The following is a 16,478-nucleotide window of genomic DNA, read 5'->3' on the forward strand; positions in this document are numbered from 1 at the left end:
AAAACATATTTCCCTTATATTTCCCTTATATTTCCCAGGTCGACTTTCATTACACAAATATGTCTGCTGTATGCTTAGTTTACATTATTATGATTGCCTAGATACGTGTATTTACACTCCAGAAACACAAATTGATGCATGATTTAGGCTTTTCTCGTGAAATACTTAAAGGTTGTTCCAAGAAAATACCTTTCTATGTATGTCATGCTGAAATGGATATCATTGTGGGCCTGCTGTTGCTGATCCTGATTTGAATTGTTCTGTTCTAACGATGCCATCCAGAGGAGAAGTCTGCACATGTCAGTTTAGGACAGACACAAAGTTCAGCGTAACAAATATAGCTGTGATAGTAGGTTTGAAATCCACATCTTTTTATGACCATCACCATTTAGACAATCATTGTGTGCTTCTGTTGCCTCTTGACCTCACCCAGCTCATTCACATTGTAAACAAACAGAGCCATATATGGTTTAGTCAGCAGATTACTTGCTCTTCTACTTGTCCATTATCCACTATCTAAAGCTGCCACTTTGGTCCACGCACAAACCAAGAATACAAGCGACCGTAACTGGGGGCACCTCAAAATATCTGTCTTCCTCACCATACCTATTGTTTTTACATTTGTAAAAGTTGGTTTTCTTGGTGAGGCCGTTGGATGAGTTGTGTAAGTGTCCTCATTGGCACGATGAGTGGAGTAAAAATGCTGACATAGATTTCCTGTCAGGATATAGTCACATGGGGAGGTGAAACTACATGCATACACTTCAGAAACTTGTGGAGGAATCAAAGAGGAAGGGACAGCAGCAGAGAGGTAGGGACGTCTTATTTGATATATTTTACAGAAGATCATTTAGGCAGATACATTTTGTATTTTGCCTCGCAAAAGTCAAACTTCCGTAAAATATCTGCAATGGCTTTTAGAGCATTTACACAAACACATATCTATGAAAAGCAATTAGCCCCAAAAGAAAAGGACAAATCCAGCATCCACTGCCTTGAGTGCTATGACCGAAATGTGTATATAGGGACCAAAGATGCAACAGTCCAGCATCTCATCCTTACCAGTAGCACAAATGGAGATCTGAGTCCTGGCCAGAGCAAAATCAGAGAGGGTAGGGTGAGAAAACTAGGCTCAAGCAACAATGTAGCCCAACTGAGGGTAGTCTCACTTTTCAACTATCTGCTGGTCCTGTGGGACCGGAGCGTTATTGCCCTCAACATGTTCTCCTTGGAGCCTGTTCCCACCCTGAAGAAGATCCAGCATGTGTCTTTGTTTGAGGTGTGCGACTCGTTGCTTGCAGCCCAGACAGCATGTGTGGAGATGGTGACTTCCTCCAGCCGCAGGAAGGTGATCCGGATCCACGTTGTGGGAGTGGACAGGTGGGACGTTGTAAAGGAAGTCCCTCTGCTCCAGGACCCTGTGGCCTTGGCAGTAGATGGTGCCAGTGTTTGTGTAGCTACCAGCGACAGGTATCTCCTCTGTGATATTCGGACTGGGAGCAGTGAAGAGCTTTTCCCTCACAATCACAGCAGGCAGCGTGTTATTGTTACCTCAGTGGGACGAGGGGAATTCCTCCTGAACGGACCTGAATCTTTGGGTAAGAGCCGCCAAAAATGTTTACAGTTAATCATCTCCTATAATTCCCCCATATATCCATCTAGCCAGGGGATATTTGTTTTGCTAAGATATCATTACTCCATCCTCATCCCTCAGGCATGTTTGTGATGAAGACAGGGATATGCCAGCGCCCTCCCCTACAGTGGCCTCAGGAGGTGCTGGCAGCCGGAGTGTGTTTCCCTTACATTCTAACCCTAGAGCCCCAAGTGCTGTCTGTCTACAGCATGGTAGATCAGCAGATCAAACAGACTGTGAGTCTCAGCGGCGCAAAGGGTCTGCTCTCCACATCAGGTATATCAGGCAACATCAATCCATCACCTGATCTTGGCAGATTGCAGACCGAAAGGCTGTCAAATTGTGTTTTTGTTTTTAAAGATGTCGCTGTGTCTGTCTCGGTTTGCACTGATTCAGTCAATCATCCTTGCAGCTACTGTTCCTACTCACTGGCTGTTTCTGAAAACCCAAAACAAATCTCCCCTCAGATGGTGTGTTAGTGTTCACAGAGAGAGACATTTTCAGCCTGCGTCTGGTGCCACTCGATCAGCAGATCCAGGCACTCGTCAGGAATGAGAGGGTCGAGGAGGCCTTGTTGCTGCTGGACGGAGTTCAAGGCCATCGTCCACTTGACTCATACAAGGTGAAATTCAATTTATAGACACAAAGCAGGACGCAAACACATCACTGCTTTGATATCTAGGTTTCCAACAAATGCGTTCTTCATTACATAACACAATTTCTGAGGTTAACAAAATGACACAGACACATTTATAGTAGGCTTTTTCTCCTTGCTTTTTTCCTTCCTTCTCCATAATCATGTTGAGTAAAAAAACAACCTGCCCAACTATTATTCCCTTCAAAGGCAGAATGCAGTAACAACATATTTGGTCAAAATTGAGAATCTGCTTCTTTTTAAAAAAAAACTTAGGTCTCATGCACACTGCCTGTGTGGCGTGAGCGTGTCAGCTGCGTGGCGTGTCCATTTTTATTTCGGCTCCCATGTTAACAGGTTAGAGCTTGCACACTGCCTGCGTGACACGCACGTCTCACATTTTGATGTTTGAAAGTCTCTAGTCTCTAGTCTCTATTTAAAAATAATAATAATATTGATTTTCAAATATAGCACCTGTCAATACAGAATGAAATATTCTGTAGCCTATTTTGCCGTCAATACTGCCAACTTTGTCTTTGCTGTAATCAAATCAGTATATATTTATGTTTAACATTTCATTTGATCAATGGGAAACATACATGTGTAGGCTATAGACAATGCTTCATCTTAGTTTAGTGTGTTAGCATGCTAACATAGGCTAATTAGCACTGAACACAAGTACCACTGAGGCTGATGGAAATGCTTATAGTTGTACAGCTGTGTGGTCATGAACTACAGTATTAGACAAATGGGGGACATGCATGTCTGTAAATTTTGTGGCAATCCATCCAAAAGTTGTTATAAATATGTCACTCAAAGCTACAAGTCAAATTCATATTGGTGCTAAAACAAAGTCGCATCACCAAAGTCACAAGCATATAGAGTCTGGAAACCATAATTGCCTGTACTAACTTTTGTGCCAATCCGCATTCAAGATGTTGAAATATTTTACAGGATATACGTTAAAACTTTGACCTTCTGGCACAGGATCACCAAAGTCAGTTGTGTTCATCCTCTGGGGAACATGAATGTCTGCACCAACCTTCATCCATCCAGTAGTTGATGAGATATTTCAGTCTGGATGAACATTTCAGTGTTAAGTTTACCACATTAATAAAGCAGCACCTAAATCATAGAAAGTAGCATGGATAAACTAGTCTTGGCAAAAGCAAACTTACTGTGCTTAGATTTCTTTTATATTGTCCAAACACAGTACAGGTCGACAAATGTTTTTTTTTTTCTTTTAGGGGAATAATCATCCTAAAAAAGCATATAATTCATTTTTTACAACTTACATAGCTGTCACATGCTTTTTAAACTTTTTTTAAACGAATGCTTTTTCTCAACTTCACTTTTTCTGTATTGTCTGCCTTTGTAACATTCACTGCTGCTATAATTTTACCATTTTTTAAATTAATTCACACTACTGATGTGTAGATAATATGCATGCATTACAACCCCAACTGGCATTGCATCATAGTGTTTGACTTTAGTATTTCATCACTGTAGAACAGATTGAACCAGGATGTCGAGGTGTAGGCTGACTACACTGTTACGAGCTGCTATTGTAGGTGTATTCCAGTTGGATGAATGCAAGTGAGGACAGCAGATGGTGCCTGAGATTTAGGCTTATCTTTGCCATATCTCAGGTTACTGGTTAGAGGTGAGGGTGAAGAATTAGCATGATGATGCGGCAGTTCGTACAACTTATTTGGTTTTGTGTTATTTTGAAGATCTTAAAGTGAAACATATATTGCCCTCGAGATTTAAGGATAGTGACACAGTGTTCTGCCTAAATGATTTTGGATGTATTGGTGCTTTAAATATGTTAATGCATTGTATTTTTTTTTACTGGCAGGAGCTGCAGAAGGCCATCACTTGCCTGGCTGGATTTGTTCATTTTTACCGGGAGGGTTTTTCCGAGGCCAAAGAACTATTCATGTGAGAGTAAAAAACCCTTTCACGACACTCCAAGTTCAAAGCACACTAAATAAACCACAGCAAACTGTGCAGAATTATGTGACTCTAGTGAATAGTGGTTATTTTCTTCTGAATTCTAAACCGAAGTCTAACACAAATCAATACTCATTACTTACTTGAACAGTATAGGTGAGCTGGACCCCAGAGAAATCATTCACCTCTACCCTGACATGCAGTCATGTCTCAGCGAGGACTTTAAATCCCAGCTTGATCAAGTGAACAAGGGCAAGGATCTCCAGGTGCTCTGCCAAGAGGACAGGAACACATTTCATCATTACCTGGCCTTCCTGGGAGAATTTCTTAGAGCAGTCAGGAGGACGGAGCAAGGCCTGAAGTATACTCAGGAGGTGGACTGCGCCCTCCTGTGGCTGTACTTAGAACTGGGAGACACTGAAAATCTGCAGCAGCTTGTGGCATCTCCCAATGAGTGCAGGCTGGACCACTGTGTTCCTGTTTTGGAGAAACACAACAGGTACAAAATAAATCATTTGTTATTATTGGATTATTTGTTGTTGATTTCTTAAAGACAAATTATTCTTTAAAAATAAATGACACCAAATCAACATTTGAGACAGTTTCTCCAATTTGCTCAATTTCTGATGGATCATTTGCTGTTTGATCTCTTTTTATTTACAGATTTTTTGCATTAGGTTCCCTCTATCAAAGCCATGGAAATCAAATTGATGCAATTGAGGTATCCTTTCCCAAAAGAACTGCACACATTTTATACATAAACTTGATGCATAAAAGTAGCGTGTTTTAGCCTTTTATATTCTTTCAGACTTGGGTGAAAATTGCAGATGGCTTCCACAAAGACCCCTCTTGCTCAGATGTATATGGACACATAGTGTGGACTCTCAGTCAGCTGCAAGACAGAGATGCTGTGTGGAAATTTGCAGACTGGACTCTTCAGAGAAACCAGGAGGTGCTTTTTCTTTTTTCTTTTTCATGCTCTTAACTTAACTGCAGAGGGCAGACTTGCACAATTCAACTATGTGTAATGGATATAAACACAGCAAAATGCCACCTATTACCTATAACAGTTTTTCCTTATTTGAAAAAAGATAGGGGTGCAGATTTTCAACAAGCGTCCACCAGATGATCAATTTGAGGCTCAAAACGTCCTTGCTCTCTTGGAGAAGTACCCACTGGCGTTGCTTTTGTATCTTGAGTTCTTAATCCATGATTTGAACAGTAAGGTGGGTACCGCAGCAGCTACCTAATCTAATATCCCTGACTCCTTTATTAAATACACAGCGACATGATCGGTGTAATCTGCCCTCCCCCAGGAGGAGAGACATCACAACCGTCTGGCCCTGGCATATGTTACTCAGACGCTGCGAGAGGAAGAAAAAGCAGATTTGAGGAAGACCAGAGGAAAGTTGCAGCAGCTGCTATGGGAATCCAAATGCTATGATGTCTCCACTGTATACGGTGTGTTGATGCTTTATGAGAAAATAAATCACTACTGAATTGTGACTTAATTATATTGCATTATTCTAATCGCAGAGAGAGTCAAGTCAGCAACCCTGTACATAGAGAAAGCCATTCTCCTCGGTAGGACCGGTGAACACTCTGAGGCACTGCAAGTGCTTGTTCACCAGGAGGGAGACCTCCAGGCTGCAGAGGCCTACTGCTGCAGGGCTGCACAGGGCCGGGACTCACAGTTCAGACAGACCCTGCTGCTCACGCTGCTCCAAATCTACCTGAGCTCTGAGGCGCTCACCAGCGCTGCTGTGGATCTGCTCAACAACAACCCTCGGGTCTTCGTGGCAGAGAAGATCATCCAGCTCCTGCCTGATTCCTGGTCTATTCAACTGGTCTCCCAGTTCTTAGTTAGATCTCTCCGAGAGTCCTTCCACCAGAGGCAGATGGTGAGGCTGCAGAAGGCTTTGGGCCAGGTAGAGTGCATGCGGCACAAAGCCATTTGGGTGAGTTTAATGACATACCGGTATTTCATATTTTTTTCACTCCATGAACATTGTGTGTATTCTTGTTTCCTTCTTATTCTGAACCCTGTTGTTCTTTCTCTCTCTCATCAGCAGATACAGGCCTCAAATACAAAGTTCAGACTGGGCAAGGGGCAGAAGTGCAAGGTTTGTCAGAGAGACCTTGCAGAGCCACAGTTTGCCTGTAACCTCCATGGTGAGCTGATGCACACAAGCTGCACTGGCTTTTCATCATCGTGAAGCCACCGATATAGCAATCTCTTGTCTGTTTATGCAAATGTTTGTATCTATGCACTCTTGGGAATCACAGTCATTTTGTTTTTTTGGCCATTTTAGGCCTTTATTTGTATAGGACAGCTTAGATTTGAAAGGGGAGAGAGAAGGGGAATGACATGCAGAAAAGGGCCGCAGGTCGGGGTCAAACCCACGGCCGCTACGTCGAGGAGTAAACCTCTATATTTGGGTGCCCGCTCTACCAGGTGAGCTAACCAGGCGCCCATCACATTCATTTCTAGCAGGATAAGTGTCTGCTTCCTACCCGATCATTTTTCTAGATTACGTCGAGACAAACTCTGTACAAGGATTCAAATCATGGACCTCAGACTAGACACTTTCCCTGATTAGAAAAAAAAGAAAATACATTGTTCTAATAACTGGTTTCAGAGTGTAAAAGAGCAAGCAGTGCACTTTTTTAGGACGGCATGTCTGAGCCATTTCCTAGAGACATTGTAGACAGCAATAGCTATAAAGTGGAGGACACTCAGGGGCATATATTCACTGATCAGACAGTGGTGTTTAACATGGAAACCACCTGTGGTCAACCTGATGACCAAAGGGAATTTGACCATCCTCCATGGCTGTATATATGCATCCCCGCCATCATGGTTTCCACTGACTGTGTACATGTGTCTGCATAGAGCTGGAAATAGAAAGTCAACAGCTGAGAGGCTGCACGTTTTTTATTCCACTCATGCATTAATATACATTTATGACCCAAAAAATAAAATCACAATTACAGGTTTAAAACTGAAATGCAAACAGGTCGAGGAAGTGCAGAGTTTTGGGTAATTTCACAAGAGACCAAATGACATGTCTGCACTGTGTATGGAGCATGAAATCAGAATCATTTTTTACCAACATCAACATCCCTATTAGGGAACATGAAAGATGTGTCATCCAAATAATAACACACAAATTCCATTGTGTACGGAAATCTTGTATATAAACTTAAACACATATCATTAAGTTAGATGACATTTGAGATGTCTTTGTCTATTTTTGTTGTAATTTAGTCATTAAGGCTAACCATAACTAAGTATTTCTTTATCTTGATGCATTTTGGGAGACGCCAATAGGGGCTGGAACAGTAACTAGTGTGTTTGGCTGGATTGCTTAACTGTTTTTGCTGTATGTTTTTGGCCTAGGGGTGAGTGACTAATTGCAGTGTAGATAAATAGTGAATTATGAGCATGTTGGAAGGGATTATGTCTTTGTGATGCCCTTGCCAAGATTTCTGCAGTTTTTCTCGCCGAATGAGGTTTTTGTGGGACTTTTTCATTCTTCTCACTGGGGGTCTGAGAGTTGTGTTAATTTAATGTTTCATAGTGTGGGTGTTAGGCAGCTCTCTGAGAGTGTAACTGGGATTAAGGCTCACAAGAATACACTTGATTTAAACTTTGACTTCTCACAAATTTCTCACTTGGAGTGTATAAATTTAACCTCTAACTCATATAAATAAACTGAATTATATCCCAGAAAACCCAAGAATATCACATTCCTAGAATTTCTCTTTTATGTGGTTTCAGGAAAAATTGCCATGTACATTCCTCCATGTTGTCTCCTTGTAATTTTGATAATCTATGCATTTAATTGTAATTTACTGTTCAGTCTGTTGTAAGCACTCCTGGATAATCAGCTGAAAAGTATCAGTGCAGAGAAAAACACAAAGCATCAACTTCTCTCTGATTGCTTTTGAGATGGGACGGAGCCTCTCACGGTTTATATGGACTGACTGTAGGAGCTGCTGCTCTGTGACTGGCTGATCTTTGGGCCGTGCCTGATGACTGGTGACCACTGGGTGGACCCGAGGCCTCTCCATCCCTCTCACGGACATCCTTAGGGAGCATTAATGTTGTTTTGAACACTTGCGGTTATGCTGTGCCTTAGAAACATTTTTCTCATCTTTGATGTTGACCAACAGCCAAAGGCAACCAAAAGGTAAAAATATACAGACACAAGTACAAGTAGACCTTCTTCTACCTAAATTAAGATGTACCCCATGTAACATATTTGGTGCATTTAAATGATTCTTATTTATATGAGAAGTTGATATCAGTAGCCCCTATTGATGTGAACGTAACACTCTTGCAATCTGGAGTTCAGTGTGTGACTAGGCGGGGCTTTGGGTCACTGCAGGGTGCTCTGGGGTGCATCCGGCCAGCCAGATGGACATTTTACACATGAGGGGGAATGGATTGGATGCAAAAATGGACAGTTATGGAGGAAAGTATGGTGGACTATACATACATTGGTCTCCCATTATAAATATCCATTCCGCCACAGAAAGAAAACAAGAACATTTTCTTCTTGTGTTTTTCTAAATTTAAGAAAAAAAAGGTGTCTGTCTGGACTGTAGGATGTAACTGTTACATAGTTTAGTTTTGTATGGACTAGGAAACTTTTTTGTCTTATAGAAAAAGTTTAACGCTAATGCTCTGTTGAGGGTCCTGGAGACCCAGATAACTTGTTAAAAACACACATTTAACATTGTTTTATCAGTTTTGTAACTCATGGCCTTTCCTAATTTTATATATATATTATAACTGCTACAGAAAATGATGCATTATTTGTCACAGTTTTGGTTCTTAGAAACTCCAACTTTAAAGCAGTTGTAAAATGTAAAATGTAAATGTACATATGCTCTATATCTGTGATTGGTGCTGACAGTATTTTTAAGCAGAAGTAGCCCTCCTTAATCCCAAATAAGTCTATTTGGACTTCTGTTATTGGAGTTTTATAATAGTTTGTTCATTAGAGGTCTTAAAGGGAAGACCTCTTTGGAGTCTAATTGACCTTAAATAATGTCAAGGTGAAGAATAGCATATTGTACATTTTTTTGTCAATAAATTACTCTTTGGCAAACAAAAAGCATATATATTTGTACATCAATTTCCCACATAACATATGGAAAAATAATGATTTCCTTATTTGGAGTAATAATTGTGCTTTATGTTAATTTACAATTTACAACATTAAAAATTTACAATCTCAGTTTGTGGCAAAGGGGAAAGTGTTACTTTAACACTTTACTGTCACTAATTTCCCCCAACTCTTAGTTTGTTTTCATCTGCTTTTACTTTATCACTAACTCAGCTGTCCTGCCACTTTCTCAGGCCATGCAATCAACTCATTCACCTCACCTGGTCTTCCCTGCCCATCTCCTCACCAGCGGCTCATTCCCTCACCCTCAGTATATAAATCAGTCCACTTTCATTTGTTCTTGGCCAGATTGTCTTTTGTGTTTCTGCCAAGTGCTCCAGTGGTTCCTGTTCTGTGTTTGCCTGTTTATTTGGTCCTTTAATATTTTGCCTCCCCCTCTTTGGATTTATTAGCCTGTGTGACTGATCTCCCGGTGTTGACGTTTCCTGTACATTGATAAGTGCTTTTGGGTTCAAGTCTGCCAGTACAAGAAGACATAAAACAACTACACTTGGGTTTTAATAAGATCAGCAGAAAAGAAGATATTAAAAAGCTTGTGTGTGCAATTTCTTTAACAACATAACAATTTATGAAGCTGTATATTCTACACATTCACCATATGTAAGACTATAAAGCAAATGCTGCCTCAGGATTACGAAAATGTCATCAGGTACCTCACTAAATAAACCCTATGGGAAAAATGAATACACAATGTTTCTGTGTATCATGCATCATATTTATAGTCAAAGCCACAAATTACTGTATCATGTCCCTCATGACGCGTTTTTTAGTCTTAGTGGTTGCTGAGAGACAAGGAGAATCTCAATTTGCAACCCTTTTGGTAGCAATAATGGTAAGGTAGCCGAAAACCTAGAAGATTGAACTTTAATTTCCACTTTCCCCCGCAAAACTAATTCTATAGATATAGCAGAAGTATGGGAATAAATAGCTGAAGAGGATGTTAAAAACATCTTCTTTTTTTAACTCCAAAGGCAACGCTCTCATTTTCATGGCTTGCTACCTTGGGGTTTGGCCACTGGGAGAATTGTGTATGGCCCACTGGAGACACAGAGGGCAGAGCCTGTGACCACGGACACCCACCCTGCCCTGCTGCATGGTGGCATGGGTTATATACATCATACTGTATGGTATAGAGAGTCATGTCCCCATGTCCACAGGGCTAATATTGTTCACAGTTTCTCTTTCAGTGCTCAAAACTGAAAGAGACAAACCAATTGACTGGGCATTTTGAGGAAATAATTGTTTAACATTAGACGAGAAGGTCAATACCACTCATGTCTGAACAATAACTACAAAGTCAACAGTGTTAGCTGGCTATCTTGGCTTAGCATAAAGTCTGGATCACAACTAGCTCTATCCAAATGTAACAAAATCCACCTCCTAAAGCCAACTAATAAAAAAAAAAAAGTGAAACACAAGGTTCACCCACCTTTCCTACCTCAATAATTTTCATGCAGTCCCTTAGGTGATTCCAAACGTTTCCATTTTTGCAATGAACTTGCCAGAAATAGACATTTCAAACACCGCTTCAGATGTGCATGGAAACACTTCTCTCTCCAACCTGAAGTCAACCATAAATAGATATCTCTCCAACCTGAAGTCAACCATAAATAGATATATTCCTAAACAACTTAAAGGGCATTAGTTTAATGATCTGTACTGCGTACAACTAATGACTCAATTTTGGATGAAGAATGAGAGATCATTTTTGGAAAGTTTAAGGCTTTCTGGCAGCCTTGTATGTTTACACTGCTCTTTTCTAATGAGTGAATTTCAGGGGGAGATAAATGCTTGGCCCAAGGGGTCTGGTTGTGGTCGTCCACCTGGGTCTTTTGAATCTGGAAGCTTGTGCCTCATTATCAGCACCTTTTCATCTCTGGACCATTTCAATTTCTGGGAACAGAAACAAACAGACCTGCTGAGTAATCTAAAAGTTGGGCCGGAAACTGCAATCTGGCAGTGTTATTGCTTCGTTGTTCCGCACCCATTCATACAAAAATATTAACTTCATCATCCATATGGTGAACCGTTTTTAGTAGCACAAAATACGAGAAAACAAATTGTATCACCTTTCATTAAGAATGAATTCTTACCACTCAGTGAAAACGTCAATGAATCTTACTTACAAGTGGACATAATTTAGATTTGTACTGTTGTACATCTAAATTCAGAGCATACTGTTGTTGAGGGCTATTTAGCAAGCTGCAGGTGATGAATATAGTAGCATAAAAATGGTCCCGTGTGAAACAAACATAATTAAAGCTCTGACAACCGAGGGGACTGTGCTTTGCACCGCAGGGTCCCCGATAGTTTCAGAGCTTCATTTGCGAGACTCTGATGTTTGACATCACTGATTACAGAGCATGTGCCACATTAACTGTTACTGTACCCTGGGAAAGTTAAGAACGTGGGATCACGCATAATTAGACATTTAGCGCCAATCCTCCCCACAGATGAACACACCCTTCACCACAACAGACGGGAGTTAAAAATGTCCCAACGCCCCCTGATATCAACCGCAGGAGTCAAAACCGCCCTCCCTCTGCTATCTAGGACTGAACTTACTGTAACCTACACAATAAATGAATTCCAATACTAACCCAAAAAGTACGGTGGCCGAGACTGTTCAACACAAATACAAAAGCCACAACACAAACGCAAAAGCTTATTTGTAACAATCACGTAGCGACAGTAATCATAATTAGCAAGGAACCAATGTTTCGCTTACTTCTCAAACATACAAGAACTTTCTTCCACTCATCCGCTGGCTCTTTGTCAACAATATGCTCACTTCCATTGTCACTCACTTCAGTTGTTGCTCACTTCAGTTGTCGCTCATTTATTTGTGTTATGGCTTTTGTATTTGTGTTGTAGCTTTTGCATTAGTGTTGAACCGTCTCGGCCACTGTACAAAAGGCCTCATTCAGTCTTTGAATGGAAGCAACTGCAGCATGATTCTCAAACAATTGGTATTTTAGAGCAGAAAAAGTCCCTTGAGCTATCACAAACTTATATATAGCAATCAAAGCTCCAATCACAGCTCTGACAAATTAGAGGTATAGTCTTTTAGCATAAAATTATAATTCTATTTCTGCAGATCGAATATCTCTGGAAGCATTGAACGGAGGATATTTCAAGGCTTTCATTAAGTCTTTCATGAGCCCTAATTACATTTTGGAGCGCCGAAGAATAGAACAATTCTCAGCTGACGTGAAGCAGCACGACATCTCTTCACTTTGTGGTTTAATGCACCAACACATACCCATACTTTGTGGTTTAATGCACCAACACATACCCATACTTGAGGGTATTTCAGAAGTGGCCTGAGCATCACTTTGCATCTAAAAAAAAAAATGCAGGGAACAATTCCAAAAGAGTACAAGATGTTCTCTGACCAAGAAGTACACAAAAAAAGCAAATATTTGTTCTTAAATCAAGTCATATTTTCCTTAATTTCTATTTATTTAAGCTATTAACTTGGTTCAGTTGTTGATGTTTACAGGTCTTAGGGCCTGTTCACATTGTACGCGGCATGCGCTGCGCTTGCTGCTAGGTTGTCCTATTCCCAAATATATTTGTTGTGCTTGCTGCCGGGCTCAGTGCAAATTTATGTCATACATGCGGCAATATTTGAATGCACGTCACGCCTGCGTCCGGTGTACATCAGACGAGCAGTAGGCCTACGCAACATTATGTAGGATACACAGTAGTGATTTGGTGGCGAAGATGTTTCTGTCTTTGAACCAAAAGAAACCCTTGGCACTTGCCCTGGTTGTGAGGACATAGGAAGGCATCCGCAGCAGCAGCAAGAAAGGTGTGGGTGCACGAGACCCTCAGGTCCAGAGAGCAGTTGGGGGAATTCCGGCTGCAGAGCTCCGCTCTCACTGTGACCGGTTCCAGGGGTAATTTTGGCTCAACAGGGAGCAGACAGTCTGCTGACGAGAGTCGGGCCTAAGATTTCGCAGATGGGTTATGAATGGATTTTCATTTCTAAATAAAATGTTGCATGTCAACACTGTGTGTCATTGCATGTGTTTACATACATGAGTAAGATGTCTGCAGTTATTGCAGTTGGGTATAATAAAGCTAAGCTATGAGCCTGAATTCATACATTCATCATCATCATTCATACCCTGGAAAACACTTTGTTTAATGCATATGTGCAATTAATTCCTCCAAAACTGCAGCTTACACACTTGGAAATGGGTACAGTTATTCTGTCTAACGGCCATATACCTAACTACCTATATGTGAACTTCAATGAAAACGAACATGACTTGTGTCAATCAGCCCAAACATATTTACTTCATATAAACATACAAATACAAATATATCCTACAAATACCTGTATAGAGCTGTATATCAACTTGATATTTGGTTTTCGCAGCTCAAAACAGTACACTTCTTCTCAGTTGCTTTGGCACATTTCCCAGATCAGAGATGACAATAATGTGTCACATAGGGAATAGTGCTCCTTTCATGTGCATTCTTCATTACACTATACTTACAGAGTGAACTGTTAAATATGGACAACAACACAAAGCAGTTTCACTATCTTGGTATGAACAATGGCGTAAGGACTTGTCAGTTTGATTGGATCATTGGTATAAATACTTACTTTGGACATGTAAACAAAAGATTTCAATCAAAATACACGCTTTTGCAGGTCAGTCACTATGTGGTGCCGTTTACACCAACTGTTTTAAGAAATGCACTCACTGTTGTGCAAATGCAAATTATTATTTAACAAATGCACTAAAGTATCTGAGAAAAAAATTAACATAGTTATGATTGTATTTCAATGGAGACATGTCCATGTTGTTTTCACATAGCTAAAACAAACCTGAAAGATTTAAATTAGGAGGCTACAATAAGCTACACATCTGGCATGCCTATTATGGTGGAAATATGCACCACAGCATAGTTTTGCGTCCGAGGTCTCTGTACGACCTCAAACTTGTGTCGTACAGCTCTGGGAGATCGCTGACGGCCCAAATCAACCTCTCGTCCATGTTCCGTTTGTGGATCCACGTGTATTCGGTGTTTACTTTTTTCTGTTTTTTTCAGACACCTGAAAGCACGTCACAGCGCACCGCGGCCGCTCTTGCGCGTGCCGCGGTCAAAGTTGAACCATGTTGAACTTTGACCGTGGCACATGCAAGAGCGACCAAATTGCCGCTTGCGCTGCGGCAGACCGGTTCTTGCGTGCGCAAGCCATTGACAATAATGAGTTTCATAGCGCAGTGCTGCCGTTTGTGCGTACAATGTGAATGGCCCTTTAGGGACTGCTACTACTGCATATGTGAAACCTCTTGTGGCTCCGCAGGGAGCTGCGCGACGTTTCATAAATTGCCTCAAGTGATGTCACTTGAGTTAGTATTGGTTGGGGCTGAAGACTACAAGTTTGCAAATGAAAAGAATTTGGGGGCGTCGAGATAGAAATAATTACTAGACATCTGTAGCCTGCTCCTCATCTGTACTTGAGGCTAGTGGCTTGAACTTGCATTGTGAATAATGTAGGCACCAGGGGTCTAATTTTATAAACGTGGCGTATGCACAAAACAGGGCTGAAAATATGCGTACGGCACTTCTCACACAAAGGTTGTGATTTTTAAAAAATGAAAACTTGACGGGAGAATGTGCGAACCTCCACGCAAACTCTGACCCATGCATACGCACATTTTGGAGACAATGGGAATTGGCGACGCAGATGGTGAGGTGGTGAACTGCAGAAAGTAAATGTGGGAATAACGATTACTCGTAATGTTTTCAAGTATTGATGCCTCACGCAAATTTTTTCACTCCATATCATCCATGTTATCATGAAGATTAAATCCAGCAGTGTTATTTGCACTTATACTGAGTGATAATTGTTCCATAAACACCGCATAAAATCCAACTTAAATCTTAATCACCGCTATCTCACCGTCACATTGTCCGCTACAGAGCGCAGGAGGAGGAGATGGCCCGACTGCATGTACAGGATAGCATCAAATACCCTAGCATTAGATAAAGGCAGAACACAGTGTAAATAACTAAATATATGTCTTTAATACTGTGCATATATCATCAAATGTCCAAGTCTGGAAATACAGCCGTTAAGCTCTCGTGCAATCGTTACATTTAATGTCCTTGTTATCGTTCCTAACTTTAATACTGTCCGTGACCAAACCTGCATGAAGAAAAGTGTGTTTGCCTTCAAATTGTATCTTGGGGGTACCACTAGTTGATACTGTGATTTTGGCAAGGTGTTAACAATCACTCTAATTGTTGTAAACATATAAATACTGTGGGGACCTCTGTGCATAAATGGAAGAATCAGGAGAGAAAGAGACTTCAGGGACCACGACGATGACTGGCTAATATGTCCCTAAAGCTGTGCTCTTGGATCTATGTACTGAATTGGGTCCAGTAGAGAGGGAGGTCCTCGCCACTCTGGGGGCAACCCGGCTGTTTCCAGAGGGAAAAGGCAGACAGCTAAGTGTTAATTATATAGTTAATTAACACTTAGTTATAATAAATATTATATATAATCTTCAACTTTATCACTAAGGCTAGTTTGGATATAATATATAGTTCTGTATCATATAGGTCTGGTATATCGAAGCTGTCCCCGCGTGCCATAATGCCTGCCATTTTGGACGGTATTATTAATATAGGTAGTCAATAGATCAGGTTTCCCTAGACTGTGCGTGAACAGGCCAAAATTATAATTCAATTTGCAGCAATTCCCGAGCGTCTGAGAAGTTTTTTGCTTTTCCCCCCGCCAGTCATTAACTGAACTGCCAGGGTCATTAACATACTGATCAGCATTCATGAGGTGCTTTGCATTGACTATTTATGGTTACAAATGGGCGTGTACAGGGCGGGATAAGAGACTTGTGCGTAATCTGTGATTTATAAAGGGAGCATTGCTTACAGATGAGTGTACGCACGGTTTTATAAAAATTAATTTTGGCGCCATTTTTGGCTTTTGGGCATACGTACACTTTAAGTAAGGATCCTACACACAGTTTTATAAATGAGACCCCAGGTCTTGATAAGGACAAAAAGTGCGTGGAAT

At 40.9% G+C, this 16,478-nt stretch overlaps 1 protein-coding gene across 2 annotated transcripts; it reads left to right on the forward strand.

Moving 5' to 3' along the window:
- Positions 1 to 799: 799 nt before the first annotated feature.
- LOC114547231 (transforming growth factor-beta receptor-associated protein 1) lies at positions 800 to 6,563 on the forward strand. Of its 2 annotated transcripts, none has more exons than XM_028566475.1 (11): positions 800 to 1,598; positions 1,715 to 1,909; positions 2,101 to 2,255; positions 4,126 to 4,208; positions 4,372 to 4,719; positions 4,884 to 4,941; positions 5,029 to 5,172; positions 5,312 to 5,446; positions 5,537 to 5,681; positions 5,757 to 6,178; positions 6,290 to 6,563. In XM_028566475.1, exons 1-11 carry the CDS (start codon positions 911 to 913, stop codon positions 6,434 to 6,436), a joined length of 2,520 nt encoding a protein of 839 aa, XP_028422276.1. In that variant the 5' UTR covers positions 800 to 910; the 3' UTR covers positions 6,437 to 6,563. The 2 variants fall into 2 exon arrangements, with proteins under 2 accessions (XP_028422276.1, XP_028422277.1); XM_028566476.1 differs by having other exon boundaries at positions 6,293 to 6,563.
- Positions 6,564 to 16,478: the final 9,915 nt, after the last annotated feature.

The sequence above is a fragment of the Perca flavescens genome, chromosome 20 (assembly GCF_004354835.1).
Source record: "Perca flavescens isolate YP-PL-M2 chromosome 20, PFLA_1.0, whole genome shotgun sequence".
Classification (NCBI taxonomy): domain Eukaryota; kingdom Metazoa; phylum Chordata; class Actinopteri; order Perciformes; family Percidae; genus Perca; species Perca flavescens.

Excerpts from the sequence above, each read along its gene's own strand:
- LOC114547231 (XM_028566475.1), top strand. The coding sequence starts at position 911 with ATGGCTTTTAGAGCATTTACACAAACACATATCTATGAAAAGCAATTA. Across the intron at positions 4,209-4,371 it reads GAGGCCAAAGAACTATTCAT|TATAGGTGAGCTGGACCCCA; the intron begins GTGAGAGTAAAA and ends TTACTTGAACAG. Across the intron at positions 5,447-5,536 it reads TCCATGATTTGAACAGTAAG|GAGGAGAGACATCACAACCG; the intron begins GTGGGTACCGCA and ends GCCCTCCCCCAG.